Here is a 26,880-nt window from a genome sequence, read left to right as displayed (position 1 = left end):
TCAGTCTCATTTTTGCCACTAGAGGGAATTCTTGCACAAAAAGAAAAGTCACATGAAACGTAAGTGCTGACTTTCTCTGCTTCATAGACCAACCCATCTATTATCAACAGGTTTAAAATATGTCTTAACAAGTACGACCGTTTAGATTTAGCACCGGGTGCAGAATCTCTATATGTCTGTGTACAAGTTACAAAACCAAACATACATGAGGTTAATTATGAACACCCAGCACTACTTAAATATTGTAGTAACATTATTTCTAGCAAAATCCAGTAGAATTTCTCATAGCTTCACTGGTACAGATATAGCCTATAGAGAAACAGAATCTTTCCTGCATGTACAACACTGTTGGCTTTCCTTGTAAAAAGAAGTGGTTGATGAAACAGTATCAGTTTTTTCCCTTTGAGGTAAGAGAACCTAAAACAGTATTGCAGTGCATTATATATATGTATTTGTTCTCTATAGGTGTTTGTAAAATCAACAGAAATCTGAAAGTCAGAAGATCCCTGTAAATTTCTTGGACAGAATGGCTTTAAGTCATTTGTTCCTCACACAAGTGAGGCCTAAAAAAAACCTCAAGTAGTTCTAAGTGTTTGGGGTTTTTTTTCCTCATTAAGCTTTGAAATAAAAAGAATGTGCAAGCGCACTCTGCCTCTGAAAAACATCCTGACATGTAGGTAGGATATGTTCACTGCACTGTAAAGGAAGTAAGTTTATTCCTTAGCAGAGGCTTTCTTTGCCATAATGATTTGAATCACGTTTAATAGGTTTTAAGAAAAATATGTACTTGTTTGGCTAAAGTTTGCTTCTTTTTTTAAATGAAGCTTTGTCTCTGAATTGCAATCATTGGACAATTTCATTAACTGCTTAATATCTTGTGTTGTACTACAAAATGCCAAAGAAAAACACTACTTTAAAACCATTAGCATAAAGACTTAATCAGTGAAGTAGAGCATGTAAACCAGCACCTTCTTTTCACTTATTTTTCATACTGCTAAAGACATTCAGAACTGTATACTGAAACTTTGACAACCTTACAAACTACCTAGATGAAAGTATTTAGGTACGAATCATGTGTCCCTGGTTTTCATTTGCAAGTTTAAATTCTTCCTTTCCAATATAAATAATTACTCTCTATTATTGCAGATCAAGGTTAGGTATTTTCCATAAAACTCAAGAACTCTAATCTTGCTAGAATATTGTTTTGACTAGAAAGTGTAGAAATAAAGATATGAAATAACATATATCAACCTCATAAAAACTCCAAATTGCCATGTAGTTTTAGGTATATCAGGAAAACCCCCCTAAAATCTTAAATTTCCTATTAATTCTGTTTATATTGACAACTTTAACTTTGCAGCATAAGAACAGACCTCAACAAAACACTTCCTCCTTTCTTAAGTGCTCAGGAGAAGAATACATTCTATGTGACAGCTGCAGTATTGCTTTCATTGTGCATGGACATGTAGCAAAGTAGCAAACAAATGTCCAATGGTCCAAATTACACCAAACTAGCATAAACATTTCAGGATGAAGCTATAATATTTAAAATTGAAAAAAAGAGAAAACTTAGTTGCTCCTGTACCCTATCAGTACATAGTAAAATGTGTTTAGTACTGAAAAAATATAATCAACTGAATTTTTCCTCATATCTTAAAATCTGGCAATCACATACATACTATATCAGAAATTCCTTTCACACGCATACACAGCATTTGAAACTATCACTGAGTAGAATTCAAGTGATGAAAATTCTACTCTAAATGATACTGTGAAGTTATGTAATTTGAAACTCACATGGTTAAGTAACGTAGAGAGCTTTGATCCATCTTGAATATTCTTCTCCAAAATATTCAGGACTTTCACTGTTTTATCTGTTGAGAGCTAAGACAAGAAAAGAAACACATCAAACAACTGCAGAAACATAAAGCCTCTCAAATTGCTGAAAAGAATATCCATGGATGAAGGATATAATCTGAAACACTTAAATTGCAAGCAAGTTGAGATATAAGGATCTGATCTTGATTTCTGTGGTTTCTGACACAGCATGATTGTAGGTGAAATAGATTCTAAAATTGCAACTACATTTTCAACCAGCAAGATCCACAGATATAGATTTAAAATTGCATACCTCTCATTAATTTTGTATAACTATACACTTTTGCTTCTAGAAACAGAAATTTACCAAATCTAAGTCTCAACCAGAAATTCTAACTGACCATATAGAGCTTTATTAGGAAAAAATCCAAATTCCATGTACAAGCAGAAATAAAACTCCTTGATACTTGAGGGCTAACAAAAAGAAAATATATTCTTAATACTAGTGTTAATTCTGAAGAAGTAGCATGTTGAAAAAAGTAACTCAAACTCACTGATCTTCTACAGAATTATGACTACATAATTTGTAGAATATGCTAAAATTGAGGAAAGCCAGTTTCACTCATCCAGACACTACTGGCATTCAAAAGCAACAAAATTCTTATTTTATGTATATGTGTATGTACGTATGTGTGAAAAACAGGGAACAGAGGTTAAGGGTGAGAACTATCTGGAAAAAGAATCTCTCAGGCTGACAACATGTTACAAAGGAAGGTATGGATATTGAAGAAAAGTCCAGGAAGGATACCTAAATTTTGGATTAAAGAAAACCCTTCAGAGTTGATTTTTATAAGTAGATTCACAGACACTTCATAAACATAGTAAGTGTTCATAAGCAAGCAAAGTAAGAGTTTGCCTAAGACCGCAAAGCCAAGAGTTCCAGGAAGATAAGGAAAGCAAGAACATTGTTTCTCTAGATGTGATACCAGCAGTTTGCACCAACAAAAAGTTCCCTTGAACTGAAGCCAGTAAGAGTATGGCAAAGAAATCACAATACGCAGACTACAGAAAATGAATCTTACTATCAGCTGTTTTTTACATCTCCTAAGTTTGAAAGGCCTTTTTTGAGAGAAAGAAGCAGCAGGCAATTCAGTGTGATGCTGGCTGGACATCATGTATTTACATTGCACTGGTGGCATATATCAGAAAGGGTTGATTTTTTTACTTTGCTAGCAGGTTTCTTTACTGTGATTGCTCAACCCCAGCTGCAAGGAGCAAAGCCTATCGGATGACACGTTTTTGTGAACACAGATTAACTATTTTATACTTTATTACCCAGGCATAGGTATTAGATATTGGCACACAGGCAGCATTGACACATAGAAGGACCATTCAACAAAAATGTCCAGCTTCAGAAGCAGTAACAGTTAAGATGCAGTAACTTTTTGAGTGCTTCTGCTAAGTCATTACAACTGTTCACAGCATCTGTCACATGCACACCTGAAGACAGTGTAATGTTACTACAGGGGATGTAAGTTTTTGGATGTTTATCAAAATTATATGTTTAGAAAGAGTTAAAGACTATGAAGATGTACCTTGTCCATAATGCCCATTGCCTTGATTTTTGCAGATTCACTACCCAACTCACTAAGCTGATGTTTTCCCAGTAGCAATTCCTGTGGAATCTCATCATCATCACCTTTAAAAAAAAAATAAATTTAACAATCATATTTCTAATTAACAGAAATAATATTTTTAATTAATAAATATTTCTCATTAACTGAAGAAAAAGAACTGATTTTCCAAATAGCTAGCATCTAATAGTTCCAAATAGTTAGCATCTAATAGTTCCAAATAGTTAGCATCTAATAGTTCCATGTAATGAAGACTGATGATGACAACTTTTGGTTATGTTAAAAAAACTACTTGTTAAATATGACTGGTTCTGAAATATCCTTTAACAGCCTAACATAAGGTATCCATTTCTGAAAGTCATAACCTAAACATTTATAATATAGCAAAATCCATTTATTGCAGCTCTCGTGCCATCACCCTCATTTCAGTAGAACAAATCTTAAATGATTGTAGCCCTAATGCTAAAGTTTGAACCTGGGGAAGGGCAACAGATGAAAAACATATGTGAAATTAAGTACCTTGGAATATAATGTGTCTTAATCGTATTTACTCTTATGAAAAAAAATGATGTTACCAGACACCGAAAGAATCAATGATTTTACTTTTAAATCCAAGGTTGTATACACTATTGCTTTAAAAACTGTAGCAATTTGTTTACTATGCTTCTCTTCTTGTTCTAGTCCTGTGACAAAGATGGTAGGAAGAAAAATTAACAAGTACTCTATTATCCATTTCCACAGAAAGTCACCTCAAGTCAACCTGAACTATTTCCTCAGACATGCTAGGCTGGCTGGTTTTCCACTGAAATGGATAAGGAGCATACAGTGATTCAGTGCCTTGGTCAGAAATGCATAAGGACTCTGCTGCTTGAATTGCATAATCAAGCTGTACTAGGTCAAAGGCCACAACAAATGCAAAATTAAGAGCTTCAGACATTATTATTAAGAGAACTATCTTATGTTACCATTGTTTAGAAAGATATGTTTGACAGAAGGTAACACACTAACGACATCCCAAAGAGGTATCCTTTCCACTCCAGGGGACTACTGTTTGACTCATTATGATTTATGACTCTTGAATTCTGCAGGAAGGAAGATGAAGGATCTTATTCCTGCAGCAGCAAGTGAAATTAGAAAGGTAAAGGCCACCACTCAAGGTGGAAGCCATATAAATGCAGTATATCCTACCATGTATCACAGTCAATTAAATTACCAAGAAGGAAGTTTGAAAATTACTGAGGTGCAAGTTTTTTTGTTTTTTCTTGTCTTTCTAATTGGTGAAAGCATTTTGAAAATTTCTGACATATTACCAAAAGCTGTAAAATCCATGTCTTCCAAATTTTCCAAAATGTTCTCTATTGAAGCAGTAAACCTTTTGAAAGTTGAAGAATCCATCATTTCTGGTAAAAAGAAAAAAAAATAAATAAATAACTATGCTATATACAAAACAGAAAATACAAACTGTAGGAAATAAATCTAAAATTACCTTCAGGTGTTAGTTTAGGTTCATAAGCTTTCCTCCTCTTTTGTTTTTCTTTTTTCTTCATTTTTCTAGCCACTAATTAAGAGAATAAAGAGACAAATACTTCCTCAAAAATTAACTACAGAATGATTTAAATTTCTTACACTTGTATTCAATACTACACGTAAAGATGTTTGTTTTAAAATGCTTAACATTATCCATGGAAAATGCACTAGTACTATCAAATAAAATTAAATTTTTAAAATGATCAGTTACCCTCACTGAGGCTAGGGGGAGGAGAATAATCATCCATATCAGAGTCTTCGGGACTGCGATTACGGTAACGGCCACTACCAGAAGTCCTTCTTCCTTCGTGATAATGACCACTTCTCCTATGGTCACCAGAACTTCTTCTGTCATGTTCTTCATACTCCCAAGCTTCATCTCTATCCTTTTTATGTCTTTTACGAGAAGCTAGAAATGAAATGCATTTTCATTATAAGCACAAAGATTCTACTTCTAATAGTTCAAAATTAAACATTTTTAAAGTGTACATGTGGCACTTAGGGACATGGCTTATTGGTGGACTTGGCAGTTAGGTTTACAGTTGGACTCAAAGATCTTAAAGGTCTTTTCCAACCCAAGTGTTTCAATGATTTTCAAATTAAATGTTATTATATACCTGTTCTGTAAAATAAGTGAACACTCTAAAATTATTATATAAAACCCTGTTACTGCATTAGTCTAAGCATTTCTTTTGAATTACATGAAAACTGTGCCTGAAACTGGCAAGGACACCTTGTGAAGTGAGTGAGCATTTAAAAATACAAATTTACAGGACATTTGTCTTTTTAAGGAAAGTGGAACAAAGCAAAGTAAGTTTCATCCTTTCTTAAGGGAACACTGAGATAATTTCTTCAGTTAATCTAAATTGTGACTATTACCGGGTGTCCATATTGCAATTCAGTGATTGCTCTGCCCATCTAACACAGCAAGTTCCAATGAGACTTGGCAATCTAGTTGCTTAAAGATAATCTGCTTTGCTGAGACAACTCAAATTTTGTCTTGATATATATTGCAGGAAATTCAGTGTAAAGGAGAAAGTTGGAGTCACAAGTCTGGGCTGGACAGCTCAGTACCACAGGTTATTATAACACGTTTTCAGTCAGGACCAAAAAGCCCAGCAAAAGTGAATGTCAAAGACACTGGGATAAATGTTTTATACAGAAACAAATATTTGGTGGAAATAAAGTGGGAGCGTGGAATAGAAAATTCTCTGTTATTTTCAGAGAAAGTCTTGTGTGTCTTGAAGGGGAGAGGGTGCTAAGATATAACAGAAAAAGGATATGGAGGAGGAGGTAGCTTTATCTGTGAAATCAGCCAACCCTCCATTATCTAATGTAAGAGGATAACTGGGCTAGTAAAGAGATGTCTAACACAGACTGTGCTGTGAAGATTAAGAGCTCCAAAACATCACATTGTAGACTAGCAGCGTTTTTTCTTGTGAACCTGCATGTAACAGCCCTGGCATCTGTGTGTCTCTACCAAAGTCTCCTGCAGTTTAGAGATGTATGACTGTATATAGGGTTGTTTCTGAGCAAAATAGCTCCAACCATTTATACAGAACTGGAATGGAATTGACAAGTTTTTAACACAACCCCAATTTATTCAGAAGCATAGGAAACATACCAGGATATAGTCACACCTGACCCAGCCCAGGCTCAGAATCAGTAAAAAAAAAAATTAAACCTGAGATGGTACTAATGCTCTGCACTGGACCCTAGAGTGCTCTCATTTCTGAAAATGTAGTGCAAACCTTCTGTACAGAGGTGGTCCAGCTCTTTAAGGTAATAACTCAGTCCAGGCTTTGAGCTGTACTGCTGCTGGATCCGACCTGGATCTGAAGGCAGTACAGTCATGTTGATGATGCCTGAACTACTAGCACCACCTAAAACTGCTGAGAGTTAACTGTGACTAAAGAAATGGAGGGCCATTTTGGATACCTGGACTGAGCGTATTAGAGAAGAAAGTAAGCATTTTATGGGCAAAGACCTTACACAACAGATACTATTTCCCCCATGAGAGTGTACTTTGTGGAGATTGATGTCATCTGTCCTCGCAGTTCACAAATCATCTACCAATTTAAGCTCTGTAGGATGAATTCTGACCCCAGCTAGATCTCCATGAGAAAAGTAACTTCCAATGTTGCTTTCCAGCAGAATTTTAAATTGACCAGTTTATCAGTGCTGCACAACAAACCAGAGCGCGTTAGAGTTATTCTGGCTGTGAAGGACAGGTAAGATGAACATTGGAACAGTTATTCAGAATCACTGCTCTACAAAATCTATTTTAAAGTAGATAAAATTGACATTTCAAGAGTTATTATTGAGTTTATATTTAAATAAAGACTATTTGGAACATAAAACATCCAACTTCCTTTTGAATTCTGCCAAAAATTTATGCAGTAACACATTTAACACTTATTGTATGAAAATTATTTGATCAGTTTTTAATTTCCCATCAATTAATTTAATGGAATGTCCCTTTTTCATGACATACTCAAATTTCTCCTATAACAATCACTATTCCATATTTTTTAACGTTCGATTTTAGACAACCAGGAGAATTCTGAAACACATATTTGTAACAATACAAATGTATTCAGTGTATTTGTCACAAATCTTTCATTCTCTTGATCCTTTTCTTTTAATTCAATTCAGTTCTACTGTACCCTTTGAGAAATATTATAATGTATTTTTAAAACTGATATCCTCACTGAATTGTTTAGAAGGATGGCCAGATCTCTTGAGTGGATATAATGAATGTAGAATCCCTTAAAACATATAATTACTATGAAAGTTTTCCTTAATTTGTTTTACTTTTTATTTAAGAATTTCAACAGTCACTGTGGTTAACAGGTAGATCAAATTCTTGACCAATATCTAAAAATTCTTGACAATTCTCTCCATTCCCAACCAACTTAAATAATTTTGCTTTTTTTTAATTCAATGTTCCAGATTATTAACATTATAAACAGGTGATATGATAGGGTAAACAGAGAATATAGAATCCTGAATGAAGCAAATCATCATTAATCCTTTGCCATAATCAAGATTGATTACAAATTACCTCAAGATCCTATATTCATATTCAAAGCAGCATTATTCAGTTATAATTAGAAGGAAAAACAAACAAACAAACGGTCATTCTTTTCTGCTTCTCCGATAAAAATCAGAGGTATCACTATTATAATTTGTATGTGTAAGAGTGCATAAGCACTGCGTATCTGTTGGATGAGAACTTGAAACATTAAAAAGCAGAACAAACAAATCATTCTCCTTTGGACCCTCTTTTGTGTTTTACAAAAGTTCAGTAAGATATTTATATAAGCAAACGTGGAGTCTAAACTTGGGAAAAAGGCATTATAAGCAAGACACCTTCCCAGGTTAACAGCTATAAGCACTTCTACTATAGCCCCGCATGCGTAACAGAGCTAAGATGTTAGCTCAGACTGAACTGATGCGCTCCATTTTAACAGTTTCTTTTCAGTGTTGGCTAACTGAACTACTATAAAGACCAACTAACCATTCCTTCATTAGCAAGTAGGAAATCCCTTCACAACTTAAGAGGTGTATAACAATTATTTGACACTTAGGAACTTTATCTGAATGCACAGCAAAATTCTAACTATAAGTTTCCTCTCTTCCTTTGAAAACAGCTAAACCAAGAGTAGTATCATCAGCAAATGGTATTTTGAGAATCCATCAAAAGCAACTTCAGTTTTTCAAGCAATATGCCAGAAATATAATAGAAGAGGCAGTATTTTAGGAAACTTCTGGGCAGTAAAATTCACAATTTATCATGTCACAAACCTTCAAGATGAGATCCTTCACTTTTCTTACAAATAATCCTAAGAGTAATTTAAAATTTATTTACTGAAGTTTTTCCTTGCATACCTTTGTATGCAAGTTTTCTGTGCTGCTTTAGAGGATATTTTCCTTAATCTGAATGGCTAAAAATATTTCATAGTACAACTGAAAAAAAAATCTAGGCAGCGGCTTCCCATAGGTAATTTAGGAAAATAAATTTAACAACTCTACTTCTCATCTTGAGTGACCAATTGAAATTAAATATTTTTCTTTTAAAAGAAGAGTTCTTGGCCAAGTAGTTGTTAGGACAGCATGTTTTCATATTTTTTAGGGTAGCCAACTTAAAAAAAGTATCTTTTTGTAAAACCAAAATATTACCTTTCTTTAGCAGTAGGAACAGAATGACATACTACTTACATTCAAAAGCTTCTTCACTGTCATTGTCTTCGTCAGAACTGATTTCAGCATATTTTGGTTTCTCATTAACTGTGCTACGTTTGCGCTTGTTCATTTTCACACGTTCACAAAGTGGCATGGTGGATTCAATTTCTGCCAGGAGCTCAGGAGGCAACTCCTTTAACACTGACTGATCTATGCTACCTATTGATGGAGAGTAAGAAGAGCAGAAGAGCAAATGTGAACCTGAAGATAAAAGTAAGGGCCCAACACTACAGTCCTTTCTCAGCAACTGCTTACAGTATATCCACTAATAAAATCATAGTTAGATATACCTGGATTATTAGACAGTCCTTTATAAAAGTTGCATTTCTTGTTCATACTACAATTAGAAATTAACATAATTGCATACACATCTCCTTCAGTAAAGTGTTTTGCCAGACATGTAAACAAATTCAAGTCAGTGAATTTCCTTTGTAAAAAGATATCCCTGCTTCACTTCCAAAAAATTTAGTTTTACTGCAGTTCATCCTCTGAATTTAACAGGTCTTCTAACAGTGTAGGTAAATCAAGGATTATTTGTGCCTCATTAACAGTTCTGTTTATTCTCATTCATATTATTTAGTGTACACAAGACAGTAGTAATTTTTCCTTTTCCAGTAAGCAGGGACAATCTGCAGCAGAACCTCTGGGGTCTTATCCCTAAATACAGGCCAAATCATTGACAAACCAACCTTTGCCTCATTTTCCTTACCTCCTACTAGTAGTTTTATAATGCAATACAAATTTTTGCTTCATTTTGTTACAAAGCAAAGTGGAAAGATTTTTATTTAACATAGACAAAGAGCTAGCTAGACCACAGTAGGTTTCTCTTCCACAGAAGTACACAGGTGGACAACATCACACCATTCTCATCACATTCTGAAACTACAATTAGACCCACATGCAGTCAGAATGAGGATCCGAAGTAAAAATTTTTACAGCTGACACAAGGAAACCAAATTAATTCAAACGTACTTTGGGGGTTTTATTTATTTAATGTCTTATCTTTATCAAAGTACCTAGTGCACAGATTTGAAAATTATCAGATTAAACTGTTACCCTTTTTCCAACAACAGAACAAACATTTTTGCCATAAGTGCCTCTCCTTCTCAAGGCATACTATATCATTTAGAGAGGAAATCCCTGCCAAATGCTATTCACACACATGCACAATCCTCCAAAAATAATCTAAAATTTATTTCAATTTTTACACTAATATCCTATCTTCTAATCCAAGATTAGTATTTTTCTTCTTTTCTTTCCCTCTTTAAACATCTTCAACTGTAATTAGAAGAGCCTTAATATCAGAAAATAGTTTTCAGCAACAAAATTTCTACAAGTGTCATACATTTCTGGTTTCACATATATCTACATCCATTAAAATTGCCTACAAGCAGTTAAACTAATGATCAGAAAATTATTTTTCTGTAACTCTTAAGTATGTTCAGCAAGTCATCTCATTTAAGTGCATTTGTAAGAAAAGGTTTAACAAAATATTGTTGAGGTATGGAATGATCTATAGAGTAAAACTGAGAGTGAAAGTCATCCCTGCTTCCCTCATGCTGTAGTCACTCTTATTTAAATTGCCATCCTATCCTGGTTTTGGCTGGGACAGAGTTAATTTTCTTCCTAGTAGCTGGTACAGTGCTGCATTTTGGATTCACTGTGAGAATAATGTTGGTAACATACTGGTGGTTTAGTTGTTGATAGGTAATATTTATCCTAAATTAGGCATTTTTCAGTGTCCCATGCTCTGTCAGCAAGCAGGTATACAAGAAGCTGTCACAATGTGTTTTGACTATGTTGCCATGACATGATTATTCTTATCAGGTTGGTCTCTTGATTGAAGATAGGCAGAAATATGCCAGCACAGACAGATCAGTTCCTCTGGGTGTACCAACAGCTGATGATAGCTAGGTCTAATCTGGATGCTGCACAGCCATACACATGAGCAGTGGTGTCCCCACCTGTTTTGCCAGTTATCAGGCCTAGCCTAAAGGACACAGCCAGCATAAAGATGAACCAATAACCAAATTGTATTTGATACAAAAGGGTCTGTACATGGGTGAGCACTGGGGGTACAAACAAGTCAGTCAGATTAGACATAATCAACATCAATCCCACTGACCCCAACAACAACACCACACGACCAACAATGGGTGGAATACACAGTGACATGCAGTCTCCCATAGAAGGGACAGAAGACAACCGAGCCAACAAGCCAAACACATAAGACCAAGGAAGCCACACACTGAATCTCTACAGAGATTTACAAGCATTTACAAAGGCCAGACCTGACTGGAGTCCAGTTCCAGGGAGGTGGGAGGTCATTCCCCAACAGGCAACTCTGCAAACCTCACAGACACACTCCCAACTCCCTGCAAGTGGTCCCAGCTTTTATCCCTTAGTGGCACACCTGACCTTGGGTTACTCAATGCAGACACCTGGGGCTCATTTACCCAATGGCTCTGTCTGCAAGGCCGCCACACCCTGGAGGGAAGCCTAAAGGCAAACTCACCCCCCCTTTGTGAAGGGCTGTGGGAATCACCCATATGTCAACCTTGATTTGGGGCTTAGGGCTGAAACCCCAGCATTTCACCACCCTAAGACTTCATGTCTTTCTGTATGCCTATATAGTGCCTGAAGATAGTTAAAACTAGCTCCAGACTACATGAAAATTCACATACACAACTTTTAAGTCAATTTCCAGAGGTGAATTTGCTAGAGGGCCTCAGATCCCGGTTCTCTAACACATATTCTCAATTTTATGCACTGTTGGTAATTTCATTGTAATCAGTGGGACTACACACATAGCAGGAAACCTACAGTAAATCTGACCAAACAAAGACATTGTAAAAGTTGCATTAAATTCCCAACCAAAATCAGAGGCTACTACTCTCCTGCCTCCTAGAACAGCTATTGTTGCTTTCCTTATCGATTTTGTTCCTGAGATAGAACACTACCAATCTTAAAAAAAAAAAATAAATCAATTACCACAGTATTAATGAGACATCAGTGAAAAAATAAGCATGCAACTACTTTAAATGTTTGGAAAAATAACTTTATTTCCTTCTCAAAAGCTGTTTTCTGTCGCCTCCAGTGCTAAATTCAACTTACGCTTGAACTGCACTCTCTCCCGTTGCAGATATTTCAGATGACAGTATAAGCTTACCCTTTCTTCTTTTACTAGGGAAGATGTAAGACTTTCTTTATTCAAGTAGGGAACAGCAGAAAAGCAAACAAATACAATTACTCTGAAGTTCTTTGTAAGCTGTCTTGAAACTTTTCGTTTCTGTCACACTGTTCCCTGGAGGAAGTGTGCTGCATGCCCAGTTTCCTTAACTGCTGAGGATTGTAAATAACCATAAAAAGAGTTTTAACTCATGCAGCATAAAGGAGTTAAGCATGACTGCACATCTATCTATGATTCTGATATACATGGAAAAGGACTCCTCATCCTTTCTGAACAAATCCAGGGCTTTTATACACTGTGGGACTCCAGTCAAGAGCTCATTATTTTACTCTATTACTTATGTTGAGTCAGAGCAACTGATTTTCACTGGAAGCATCTTACTAAATTCCTTCTTTTATATCTCTGTATTTTGTAACAAAGGTACTGTTTGCTTTATCAGGGCAGTTAAGAAAAAAATTAAGAGAATTCAGTTCACCATAAGAATCCAGTCACATGGAAACAAACATTTGGTTATAAAATGCATGCTAATGCCTTCTCAGTTTATAGGATATTTTTCAAAATTAATAATAATACAACAGAACCCCCTTTGAAAGTATCTAAAATACCATGTATGATCAGTTTTTCAATTTCTTCAATGTTTGCTAAGTCCTGGTACCTACTTTTGTGTTTCCACTTTAATTAGTTACATTTGCCTCTAACTTGCATGGCTCTTTAAATAGCTAAGGAGGAAATAACTTTACTAAAAAGTTACTCCACGTGTTAATAAGAATGCCCCAATAAATTAGCTTTCTGAAGAGCTGTCCTCAGCAAGGGAATAACTCAATTTTTTGCAGTGTGTGTGATCAGTGTACACAGTATGCCTGAAATGGTCTATAGGCAACAGTGTTCTTCAGATATCACGTACGCTTCAAAGTTGCTGCAACTATTAAAACAAACAAAAAAACCCAAAAGTACCATCATAACAAAATCTTTGTCTCACTGTAAAGAACAGGATGCTAACAAACTCCACATTAATGAAACTAAAGGGGAAGTCACTGAGTAGCTGTAAGAACAACTCATCTCAAAGAACTGCATGCATGAACAGCCACTTCAGTGCTCCTCCAAATGTACGCAAAGCTGTCCATGACTTACATACTAGTTGCTTGCTGGAGGAAGAGCAAGTTCTCGTTTTTGTTTGATTGCCATTATCAAAAGGTTTCTTAGAGAAGGTATTCAAGAATCTTCATCTGTTACTGAATATCCACTGATCATCAAGATACTTGTTTTCTCACCAAGCAATTCTTGATAAAATATAATACAGTTAAAGATCGGCCAGAGAATCTTAGCTAAAAATCAGTTAGTCTGTAAGCCTCCTCCAACATTCTATTTTCATCTGGAAGGCTCTTCAAACAGTTTTGCCATGTATAGTAGAAAGATTTCTACAAATATCTAGTGGATGCAGTACTTCTCTTCTTCACATGTGGCTTAGAAAAAGAATGGAAATGCACAGTTCTGATTCAAAGTTCACTTTTTCTTCATAATTTGATGGGTAGTTTCAAGTTTGTAGAACAGACTTTGAATTTAGCTAATATTTAGAGATATCTAACTTTTAGAAGGATTCAAAATCACTTTGCCTTAAATTTGCAAGTCAAACAGATCTCCCTGATCCAGGCAGATGAATACCTTCAAGAGAGGTTGAATGTTAAAAACAAGGTAACATAATTCTGAACTTTTACTGGATCCATTTAATATGCACAGCACAATTATTTTTTGACACAACAACAAGCGTGTTCACATTAGTTTCACCTGGCTTGATATAACAACTTGATATAACAAACATCAGTTTGCTTCTATGGCTACTTTTAAAATACCTGTGACATCAAAATGGCCTGTTTGCACATACATCTATTGTGGCAAATGAACAAGTACTTGAAGAAAAACTGCCCCTGAAATTAATTTCAAAACAGAGGTTTATGTTAATGAAATCTTTCGCACAAATTAACCTTCCATAAATGCTGTCTTTTCCACTTCTGTGTGTTAATAGCTTGCAATAAGCAAAGCTGCAGTTAATGCAATTTCATATTTGCTAGATAAATCTTGTATATTAAAATGTAACTTTTTCCAACATTCAAGACATTATATAAAAGAACACACAAGGGTCTAAGCGGAAACAGTGTCACTTGTTTAGGCTGAGGATATGAATCTTAACTTTGCATTCTCAGCTTTCAGAAATTTAACCACTCCCCACACTCTTGACCTTCTACACTAATGAACTGCCACACACCTTCATTTTGTTATTAAAAAAAAAAACCCTACACATTGCAGCTCAATTTTATCTTCCTCTTGCTCCTTTTTTGCCACAGGAGATGTTACCTGTTACTGGACTCTTCTCATTTTGCAGGTGACTAGTCTTGGCTGGGATAGTTAACTTTCTACCTGGTATCGGGTATAGCGCTGTGTGTTGATTTAGTGCGAGAATAATGTTGATAACACATATTTCAACTGTTGTTAAGTAGGGCTTTCCCATGGTCTGTCAGCAAGGAGGTGTATCAGAAGCCAGGAGGGAGAATGGCCAGGACAGCTGACCTGACCTAGCCAAAGGGATATTCTGTACCAGAGAGCGTCATGCTCAGTGCATAAACTAGGGGGGTTGGCCAGGAGGCATGGATCACTGCTCAGGCATTGCACTGCAACTGCACTGTGCATCACCTGTCTTTTCTTGGGTTTTCTCTCTTTTTGATTATATTCCTTTTCATTACAATTATTATGTTTTTAATTATTACTATTATTTTGTTTTATTAGTTATTAAACAATTTTTCTCTGAACCCATGAGTTTTACTTTTTTTTTTATTCTCCTCCCCATCCCACTGGGAGAGTGGTTGGAGTGAGCAAGTGGCTGTGTGGCGCTTAGTTGTTGGCTGGAGATAAACCATGACACTAGTGTATCCAGTCTTGCTGCTATTCTACAGATGCCAAGCTCACCTTCCATACATGTCCTCTCTGAGCATCTGACAGAGCATGTTCCTCCCTTATGTATCACCAGCCTACTGTCAACTTTCTCAAGTAACTGTGTCACTGCTGTAAGTACAGTGATAAACCCTCATGTCAAACATAGGTGCAGGAAGGAAAGTAGTTTCTTTCTGGATTAGTTCAAGCAATCTTCAAACGCTGTGCTAAATCAAATAAAATACACTCTTACTCCACAACAGGAGCACCACCTTCTTGTGGGATAGCCATGTCATTGTAGCTACAACAGCACAGACTCACAGCTTAATTCTACCACAACCATTCATGCAGATTAAGAACTATTCATTTAGATAAAGAACTAAAATAAAAAAGAGGGGATAAAAGTACTTCCCTACTATATAAAGATGTTTGTAAAAGAAACACCCTTTTAAAATAGTTAAGTACTGTTACAGTAGAGCACTCACACACTACAGTGCCAAGAGCCACAAGACTACCTGTGACTGATGAACAGCTTGCTGGTTAAGGTTGAAAATTTTTGGTTCTCAGTGTGCAAATTTAATGATACCCTTTCCACCAGGTTCTCCCTTACAATACTCCAGTATGTTCTTTATACGGCGCACTGAGACCTTTGTGATCAGAGTCCCTTGCCCATCAACTTCACATTTCTTCAAATAATTCTGTGCCCTGGAGAGTTTCAAGAACAGAAGGGGAAACACAGGGAAATCACAATGCTTTTCTCAAAGAGGAATATAAGGTATGTGGAAGGTACATCTGCTTGTAAGACAGAAGTTCCACTTTTATCTCAAAACCATATCATAGCCAAAAAACACACCATCAAATGAATACCAATGAAAACCTGAGAAGTAGTGCATTTACTCCAGCAGCTTTCCTCTCTCGTTCTCTGCCTTAAAGTTTATGGAAAGATATACAGGTATATCCTATAAATGAGACATAACCCTCTGTTAAGCCTCTTATCCTCACCTTTTGAATAAATCTATGAAAGGATAGCTCCAGAGCTCAGCTCATATACACACACACACACATGCCAGAAAGAAGGTGGAAGACTTGAGATGCCCTCACTACCACCCAAGGGACTGTGCCCACGGGATTCTCTGCTGCAACAAATTTCACAGGAGGGAGAGAAGTAGTGTTAGGAAGAAATATGTCCTATATCAGTCCATAGAACCTGCTTCAATCCACCTTTCAAAATAATTTTTTATCATCTGCCCCAATACTGACACAAAAGGAAAGCTCCCAACCTTGGGCTAAACAAAAGAAGAGGTTCAGACTCCTTGCTTATACTCAGTCCTTAGCTCTGGTCTTGAAAAACAGGACCCAGAGTATTGGTGGATCATTGAAGGATCTGGACACAGCAAAGGAATAATTCCATGATATAGTAGAGGTCATCATTGCCCATGGCTAAGCAGCACAGATTCAAAAAGCATTTTACAATAGCACAAAATACTCTCAGAAACAAAAAATATTTTTGATGAAGGAAGAGACTTCCAAAGAGCACCCTGAAAGATCCAGGCAGAGAGCAGGGAGTATATCCAACACATACTCTCCAAATTGGTATCAAGGATTTCCTCAAGGTATTTGGCTGCTGTGGCAATTATAGCCACAAGCTGCATTATTCCTCTATTCACTGGCTGTTTGTCTTTATAAAAATCGATAAAAGGAGGTTAAAGCAGTCCTGTTTTGCAAGATAATTCACAAAAAATATAGCAGTACTCAGAGTAAAATGAAGCAAGATTGGCAACTGAAATGAATGCAGTGCTGCACAAACGTCCTCATTTTTATGAATCAGTGTCAGGGGATTGCTTTTGGATTTCACTGCCATTGCTTTTGAACATGTGCAGTGAAATTTAAGCCAACTCAATTTATTGTATTAAAACGTTAAGGTGTTTTGTACAGTTGCAAAACAGTGTGTAATTTTATGTTACTATTAATGTTTGGAATCTAAAATTTCCAAGCCATATATTCTGATTATTTTAAAAACTGAGCCATGCAGCCTTCCCTAAAAAAAAAATACCTTAATTAAATAAAATCAAATTACACCTCCTAATTTTTTTTCTCATAGAAGCAAAATGCCTATACAAGCAATATAATACGACCAAGATCTTTGTAGAGAATAAGCAAAACTAATGCCATGATTTACATCTGATCTGTGACTATTGGCACATCAAGAAGATCTGCTTTTTCCTCACTCTATCATGGACACATTCTCAGCCTTTATAATTGAAAATATCACACGAAGATACTCTCATTTTGCTTCTTCAAACTAACTTAATTACATAAGCAACAATAACAAAAGATGCTGATGTTTTAGTTTTTAATATAAAATACTACAGGAAAGTTGCTCAGAAGATAATTAAACAGCATACATATTTAAGAAACACTTATTTGATGCAAACCGCAATTTGGTTATTTGAAGAACAAAAAATGTGGTGGGTTTTTTTGTTTGTTTTGGTTGGGGTTTTTTGGTTTTTTTTGTTTTTGTTTTTTTTTACAGTTTATTGGTAATGTTCCTATGGAGCAAAAATAAATTCCAAATTTTGAGTAAACAGTTTGAATTTTCTTATACAAACAGTCACCTAAACCAGCTGAAATTGTCAAGGAACAGAAAAGTTAATTTACCAGAAGCAAATGTGAAGCTTTCCCCTATTTGTATTTTGCCAAATTTACCCTTTGTTTAGAAGAAATTCAAAGCAAAAGCTTTGAGCATATATCTCTGCACATAAGCCAAGAAATAACATTCATATTAGGTACTTAGACATATAAACAGGTCTGCATTGCATATTGCAATTGATGTCCGAAAAATTGCTGGCCCACATTTTTACATATTGCAATGCACTGTTGCAAAAATTACTTATGCAAAATAGCCTTAGCTGTTCCCAGAAGTAAGAGGAACCTGATCAAGCATCCATGTCCACAAACCAAGGGCAGTTTCAGACTTCCAACAACTGCTCTGACAAATTAGGTAATAAATTTCTATCACTTACATGTGCCAACATAATTTTTCAAAAATGAACTAACTGAACAGTGCACTCTTAAATCTGCAAACAGACAAAGCATCATTTTTCAGATTAAACCAAAGTACAATGAAACTAGTAGGTTTGGTCAAGTTTATTGCTGGTGTGAAGAACTAGAAGTGTAACACAAAATTCTCTCTTACTACCCAGAGAAAACTTAAAAACAACTATGAGAGCAAGAATCAGAATATTTACCTTAGTGGCAAAGACTTAAGTAGGAAATAACTAAAGCAGTCACCAGGCAAAGCACTGTGGTGAAAATGTCTCCTCCTAGTACTAGTAACAGATCAACACAAGAAAGGACTCCAGCATACAATGGCTGAATCCCTGTTGTCTATGAATACCAGTTCATCCAATATCTATTTCTAAAAAACTAGCACCAAAACCAAAGGCCCACAGAGTATATACAATGCCCATACCAATCCCAGCATACTTTCTGGGACAGGATGGACACACCATACCTAAAAAATCCAAGTAGGAACAATCCATTCCAGTGCAAAGCATGCTGAGAATTGAGATCTTCCTAGACTATTGGATTTAATGGGTCTTATATAGTTTGGCTTTGACTTTTGGCTAAACAATGCCTGGAGTATTTTTCAAACTGTTAACCTGTTCAATCCAGAAAGGCAAAAAAAGTTAATCAGGGCTAAATGGACAAAGTATGTATTAAAATGGATCCTCTGCAAACCCAATATATCTTTAAATATGTCTAATGCCGTAAGGGACAGCCAGCTCCTCTTCTAGTCTAGTTAAGTGGAAAAGAAGTAGTCACCAATACCTCAGAAAAGAGGAAAAACAGGAAGACTATAGAACTCTTATGAAAGTTACAGGCTTTCTAAAATTCCAGTTAAATTTAGAATTTGAGAGAAGCTTTAAAGACTTCAGTTGAAAAGAATCATTATAAACCTCTTGCTGTAAACCATGAAATATATTAGTTTTTCTCCGAAATGTGGCATCACTTTCTGTAGAACTTCAGAGAAAGTTATGACATGATTGATTCACCTGGTGGTGCACATACACACTAGATGCTTAGTGGGTTATTACTCTGGCCTTCTCATGTGCAAATGCAGTTGCTACCAGGAACTCCAAGACAGTGATTTCTAATTTGAGATTTGTGGAATTATGGACTTTCACAATGTTAATCTTCGCAAAAGCACAATCTGTAGCAAGCAAACTGAGTTTCAGCCTTTTCCTTTCTAAAGGAAATCTGTTTTTACTCCAGTTATTTCCTTGCAGCACAGCTACTTGCCCCACTGATTTCAATGAGTACAACAGTGTGTCTGTTTCAGCATCAAGAGATTGCTATTTTGGAAAAAAACTTAAGTGATCTCTATCATTTGACATGATCATATCGATAAGCTATTTTTCCCCAAATGTTTGCCAATTTTGTCCTTATAGAAGCCCTATACATGAAGGATTTAAACAAATGTTTAAAATTTATACTTCCTTTTTGTCCACAGTTTTCAGTATTTGTGAGTAGCTCTGCTATGTTAACTAGAAGTCTGTGAGAGGCATCACAAGTTGGCTCACTGAGCCAACAAAATACGGATACAGCTTTTTATCCTGGAATACTCCCCTTCTTGTCACTCCTGCCTAGAAGATAAGCACCTAATTGATTACTCTGCTTCACAAGTGAGACTATTTCTAGCAGTACCAGAACTCAAGGATGGACCATCATGTAACACAAATGCCAAATTATAATTACAGTAGACTCTGAAAAAGTCAACTGGAATTAAAAAATCAAAACACAAAAAAATCCCCCAAATCAACAAACCACACAAGCACAGAACACAGAAAAATCCAGAAGCATTATTTCAGCTCTATAACATGAATATTTTAAGCAGTAATTTTTTTAGCTGATCCTGTAAGAATATATATGAAGAACACTTTTGAAGAAATGGCAAATCTTCATTCAGATTTCAGATCATAGCAGCAGAGAATGCAGTATATTTAGGAAGACTTGTAGTAAGCAATAAAAACCTGTGTTAAATTTCTGTATTGTATAACAGTGAAATCTTCTAACGATCTACACAATGAAGGAGTAGCATTCAGATCAATTTTTTTAAAAAAACAACAAACTCTTTTAAGGTGATACTGGAAAACCCAAAAGGCACAAGTCTTAAAAACCATGCACTTATCTGTCCTAGAACTAAAACCTGAATTACATATATGGTACTTATTTTGGAAAGGCAATCCTTCAAACATATTATAAACCAACTCAGACATCTCCTTACACAGACAGTTACAGCTTCTCTCACTACTCATATCTGCTTTGTACTGTAATAAAGGAAAATCTGTCTTGTTCAGAATGAAGTAACTGTGAAACTGTTAACAGCTCCCATCCCAATATAAGCAGCAGGGAAGGTAATCGCTGAAGCTCTGAAAAGAAAGGATACAAACGACCTCCTCATTACATGCACAAACTCAAAAGAAGAAGTTTCATGGATCCCCCAACAACATACATTTGCATTAAAACCAGGATAAAAAGCATTCACAGGTGTTAAAAACAGAAGAAAAAAAGTGTTACAGTTCATTCTGATCTGGACAAAACAGGCCACAAAATTTCACCATAATACCCCTTAAAAATACTATGAAAAATTTTCCATCATTTTCCTCTGAGCTAGAGTGAATCTTTCAGAAAAAATGCACAAAGATCAGGAGAGAGAGAAAAAAGTTGCTTCTTCCTTGTAAATGCCAAAATGGGCTGTTGGGATGATTCAGTATTAACAGTTGCATACTATGCCTATCTCTCCCATTCATATAATAACAAAATTTCAAACCCGTCTATAAAATTTGATTGTCTTTTTGCAATACAATGCAAGGCTTAACTGCACAATAGGTATGATTTTCAAAATTAAAATTTACTGAAATAATGTAAGAAGTGGTAAAGCCCTTCAGTTTGCAAAGGATTAATTTTAGCTTAAAACAAGCCAAGTTTACTGAGTTTTATAATGAATGGGAATTGGTCCGTTAAGACTGAATGACTATCTAAATGGTGTTTTGAACTAGATGAAATCGTCCTATTTTACACTGGATTTCAGATAAATCACAGCAATGATGTTGTACATGACAAAGCCATGAGAAGACATTTTCTTGGGGGAGGGATGGATGAAAAAGCAAAAACAAAGGACAAGAAATACAAGGAAGTAAAATAAGGAAAGATTAAGCAAAATATACTAAACTACATGAAAGAAGAGGGATGTGAGAAGTGGAATAATTATGCTAAAAGTCAACACTAGAAAAGATTTGCTACAATCAAGAAAGAAAGATGAACTAAAATAAAGAATGTTTATGAAAATTACATTTACTAGTGTTTTAAAATGTTTAGAACTAAAAATGGCACAGAGTAAAACAGTGAACACTATTTCAATTGGAGTGAGGACACTGTGGCAATGGCATGAATTTTTTCTGTATCAGTCAGCTGTTGACAGATTTTGTCTTATGAAGAGACCCTTTATAAATTACGAACTTTCTCAAACATTGGAGCTCAGCTAGTTATTTAGCATAATATATGCTATTAAGTTATCCCAAAGTCGGGCAAAAAAATAACTAAAACATGAAAAATCTGAAGTTCAAAGACACTTCCTGACTGAACACTCAAAACTTGATTTATGGGAGAAACACAGTTACATTATTCTTTCCACAAAACCTATTTCTAGTATCATTTTAAGAACCTTATTCTGAATACAACAGCAAAAAGGCTAATATCAGAATAAAACACTTCCTTTCTCTGGAAAACATGTCCAAAGTTATCTGAGAGTAGGCAAAACAAAGAATACACAAAAACACTGCAGTAAAGTTATAAACCTCACTTTAAAATGAATGCATTGCTCATGTGTGACATAGTTACTATAGTCATGCCAATCAGACAAGAGTCATTAAAACTGTTACACATTACTAAAACATTTTATATAAATAACCACATAGACTAAAAAAAAGTACTTCAGAAACATTTTAGAAAGAATACTTTTATTGTATATGGCTCTGAGGGCTCTAAAAATTACTGATTTTTGCACACAGAATTGTGTAAATTCAAAATCTGTATTTCTGAGACTAGAACCGAGTTCCATCAGAAAGTTTTCAGTATTCTCTATCGAGAACATAAAGATTTCAGTCTTTAGATTATTCTGACAACAAAGAAGTAATAATTTTAAGTCTAGATACTCATTATCAGAAATTGAAATTTTGCCTGTCCTCAAAAAGGGACAAGGTAAATGTTCATATTTCCAGGATAAAGAGAAAATATTTAATAAGGAGGCTAATATTTTATGAATAAGCAATGCACATCCTGAATTACTAAGTCTTTTAGAGTTAAATACAAACAGGCTAGTAGATAAAGAACAGACGTAGTACAATAAATTCATTATAAAGATATGTACACATTTGCATCATTTCTTATCAGATCAACTATGTAGGAAAACATTTTAATCGCAAATTCATGATACACCTGTAAACTCATTCATAAATCATCCCGCATACACCTGAAATCCTCTACCTCATAATTTGATTTGTCTATTTTGAGACATGGCAACTCCATAAACATAAGCATCTAAGAAATTTAAATGCTTTAAATGCTCAACATTAATAAAGAAAGGAACCCTGACCAATCAGTAACATCAATTCCACAATGTGAGATGATCTGCTTCAGTCTGAAACCAAAGAAACCACTATAGCACCAAGAAGAAAAGCAATCTTATAAAAAATGTATTAAATCTGCAGGTGACAATCAACCAAATATCAAACCTACAAACTATTCTGAATTATTTCCTGTCCATATTACTGATTGAAAATGCCAGTCAATTGTTTACCGGTTCCTTTCCTCTTTCTGCATACAATGGACCCTAGAGACAATGATGTCTGAGTTCTCATAAAGACAGAACCTTTTTGCCAGCTTATTGTCATATAGCCTCCACTATGGAGGCTGCCCAACAAAGTTGTATTTATAGTGTAAAAGAAGCAGATGGGACTTCGTAACTGCATTCTTATTGTATCATGTCAAAACATGCCTTGAAAAAACACATTTCAGTTCCAATTAAAAATATAAAAGAATCTTAGGGCTTGTATACATAGTATTTCCCACCACTCCACACACACTGATGTAGTTACAATAGTACCAGTCCCTTATACAGACACACTTAAACCAGTTCAAATCACACATACATCTGTTATGTTTCACTGGATACACTACCACATTAAACTAACATAGCTGAAATGCAGTTTAGGACCATTTAAGTGCTCCTACATTAGGTACTTGCACTGGAGTAAATAAATCACTTTGGGTACATCATAGCAAGATTTCCAGTAACAACAAGCCCATGGGGGAGTTTCACTTTGTTTGCCAAAGTCACCATATAAGCAAGCATATAAACTAACTATCAAATGTTTGCATTTAATTTCTAACCACAGAAGTAACAAATCTAAAAGAACACTAGTATAAAAGATATAACACAATTAATATTTTAAAAATCTTACCTTTATTAGATTTGGATGACTTGTTCTTGTTAGGTTTAAAACAAGAGCCCCTTGATTTATCTTCTCTATCCTTAATAAATTTCTGCACATCATCCAAAGAAAGCTTTTGAAGGACAACTACAGGCTTAGCTCCTTTATTTAGATCTTCAACTAGCCCAATCTTCTCTACTTTATCCTTCTGTTCACCTCTAAATTCAGTTTTCCTTGACTCCTGAGTAACATTGCCATCTTTATCACGCTTGATTTTTGGAATGACAAAATGTTTCAATGCACCAGATCTTGCCCCCAACAAATAACTGGGAAACTCTGCTTTATTGTCAGCATGTGCCTTATTACTATCTACTTTACTCTTATTACCATCTGTCCTTCGCTCATCCTTGCTGTTGGGTGATTTAAAACCAGGTTTATCAGGTCTTGATTTACTAGAATCTCCTTTAACTTCCTGTTTAATACGAGGACTGTCAGGTCTTGATTTCTGATCCCCAGAAGAAAACCTTTCCCTTGATTCACCAGACTCATGCCTATGTTTCCTTTCAAATTTCTCAGGTTTTGAACCATCAGACTTAATGCCATGTTTAGAATCAAGTTCATTTTTATTTGAGGATCTCAAATATTCAGGCCTTCTAATCTTGGATGGATCTCCTCTGTATCTCTCTGACTCCCCTCTATCCTCAGATCTTTGTTTAAGGCTATCATGGTCACGCCTTGGTGTATCAGAAACAGAACGCCCATCAGGCCTTTGTTTTGTTTGATCAGATCTACTTTCAGCTTTTACCCTTGAAGGATCAGACTTCACATCTAGTTTATGCCTAGATATTTCAATTTTCTTATCTGACAATGGTTTACTTGAGTCCCTCCTATTATCATGTCTATGTTTTGGCGTTTCAGGCCTGCCTTCACTCTTCTGTTTTGGCGTTTCAGGCCTGCCTTCACTCTTCTGTTTTGGCGTTTCAGGCCTGCCTTCACTCTTCTGTTTTGGCGTTTCAGGTCTCTGCCTCATTTCCTGTTTGCCATTATTTTGTTTTCCCTCATTTTGTTTCATCTCCATTTGCCTGCTCTCATTTTGTTTTGATTCTGTCTGTCTGTTCTCATTTTGTTTCATTTCCATTTGTCTTTCATGCTTGCTTTCATGTTTAGCTTCTAACTGTTTGTTCTCGTTGTGTTTACTTTCCAACCGTCTGCTCTCATTTTGCTGAAATTCCATTTGTCTGTTTTCATTTTGCTGGATATCCGTCTTTTGACCCTCAAAGTCTGACTTTTTCCTAAAAATCTCAGGGTGGTTTTCAGGTTTAAATTTAAGAACTCCAACAGTGTCTTCTTGGGGAACACACACAAACCCATCATTATACTGCTTAATTTCTTCAGGTTTTTTGATGGTGTCCAAATCCTGAGTTACTGTTGCCTGAGAGTCTGCTCTTCCTGCTTGCTGCAGATCAATACTAACCATCAGCGCTGGCCTTGCCCCATTTCCTGTAGAACCTGTCTCCTGAGAAGCTGCTCTATTTCCTCCAGTAGCACCTCCAGCCTCCTGCGGTTTGTTTTCTTGTTTTCGCTTCTTCAGAGGTTTATCTGCAAATTAAAGAGAAAAATCACAAATTACATATATAGACTGGTAAATGTCCAAGCAAGTATGTCCATTCCCCTCCACTCCCAACCAATTAATCCTCCTCAGCATGTATGTGAACACGCAACAGAATCCACTGGAATTAAAAGCAAAAATAGAACTTCTCTAGCTAATACTTTTTAAAATACTTAGAGTATCATTCATTGTCAGACTACTACAGATGCCAATTAATCATTAATAAACCCACCCTCAAAACATATGAGATCAAAGTCCCTTGTATAATTCCCAAGGGAACCATCTAATAAAGAAGCTGCAATAAAGAAAAAAAAAATCCCATTAAAAAAAAAAAAATCAATTACGCTTGAAGCAAAAGTCTGCAAAGGCAAAGTTAAGGTGCACCTCCACAAGTACTTTTTGAGGAATACTACCATGAAAGATTTCTGCAGATTCAGCCTGCTTCATTATACATGAACTAAGCAAGGATCTGCAGTGATTAAGAGAGGTTCTCCCTACTTGATTTAGTGCATCAGTTAGACTTCACACATATTTTAGCCAGGGAAGACACAAACAATGAACAAAAATTATTAAAGTAACTCCAACACTCCATGCTTCTCTTTGAAGCAAACAGTATAGCAAGAGTCGGAGTCTTTACCATAACACATACGTATTAGGGGGGGGAGCACCACACACTTAAAAGATTGAGCATTTTCCCTTTGCAACCACAATGCTTTTCATGGATGAAATAAAAAGTTCAGTGGTAATTTTATGTAGTGTCAAGAGCTTGACTCTGCAACAAGCCTTTCAGTTTATACTAAAAAAATCATTAAGAGTAGAATACAGAAAATAAAGTGAGCCAACCACACATCCTGTAATGTGGTAGAATTCATAGAAATGAAAAGCACATGGAAGTACCCAAAAGAATACGTTCTATTCATTCAAACTACAACCTATTTATATTATCAACATGGTACTCTAAAATGAATTTCTGCCATGAAACCCAAAAGCCTTACCTGCACTAAGGCTTATATTCTCATTTTTCAACTATCATTTTTAATTTGTCAAAAAACCAATGACTTCGTAATCAGGGAATATGACTTTAATCTAAGGAGTGACTAAACATAGGTTGGAAATTCTGCTGTAGATCTACTGTCAGAATGTCTAGACCACAAATGCAATGTAAGAAAGTAACTTATTTTGTGCCTAGATTTGTGGTGCCTTATCACCAGATGCAATGAGCCAGCTTTCTCTTTGGGAGCAGGAGAATGAATGGTTAGGAGGATGCAATCAAGGAGTAGGGAAGTAAATTCCAAGGAAACAAACCCCCCCACCCTCTCAAACTATAAAGCAGAATTATAACATGCGACTTCTGATTTCTTCCTATATTTCTTGAAGTTTCTTATTTAGAAGAGTTAAACTTTGAAGGCGCATCTCCAAAGTTAACATTAGAACACA

The 26,880-nt window shown here is 35.6% G+C and overlaps 1 protein-coding gene across 4 annotated transcripts in view; it reads right to left on the bottom strand.

The window, feature by feature from the left end:
- Positions 1-26,880, bottom strand: part of NIPBL (NIPBL cohesin loading factor) — a 158,726-nt gene that overhangs the window by 38,721 nt on the left and 93,125 nt on the right. For 3 of the 4 annotated variants that reach the window (XM_074932678.1, XM_074932677.1, XM_074932679.1), the window contains 7 exons: positions 23,865-25,433; positions 9,201-9,383; positions 5,191-5,388; positions 4,939-5,010; positions 4,763-4,852; positions 3,414-3,517; positions 1,798-1,884 (listed from right to left, as the gene is read on the bottom strand). In XM_074932678.1, the coding sequence (XP_074788779.1) occupies positions 1,798-1,884; positions 3,414-3,517; positions 4,763-4,852; positions 4,939-5,010; positions 5,191-5,388; positions 9,201-9,383; positions 23,865-25,433 (2,303 nt within the window). The remainder of the gene's footprint in view (positions 1-1,797; positions 1,885-3,413; positions 3,518-4,762; positions 4,853-4,938; positions 5,011-5,190; positions 5,389-9,200; positions 9,384-23,864; positions 25,434-26,880) is intronic. The other variant, XM_074932680.1, reaches the window with a different exon arrangement.

This window comes from Athene noctua, chromosome Z (assembly GCF_965140245.1).
Source record: "Athene noctua chromosome Z, bAthNoc1.hap1.1, whole genome shotgun sequence".
In the NCBI taxonomy this organism is placed as follows: Eukaryota; Metazoa; Chordata; class Aves; order Strigiformes; family Strigidae; genus Athene; species Athene noctua.
The sequence above is the reverse complement of the archived record's forward strand: the minus strand, read 5'-3'. Positions and strand labels throughout refer to the sequence as shown.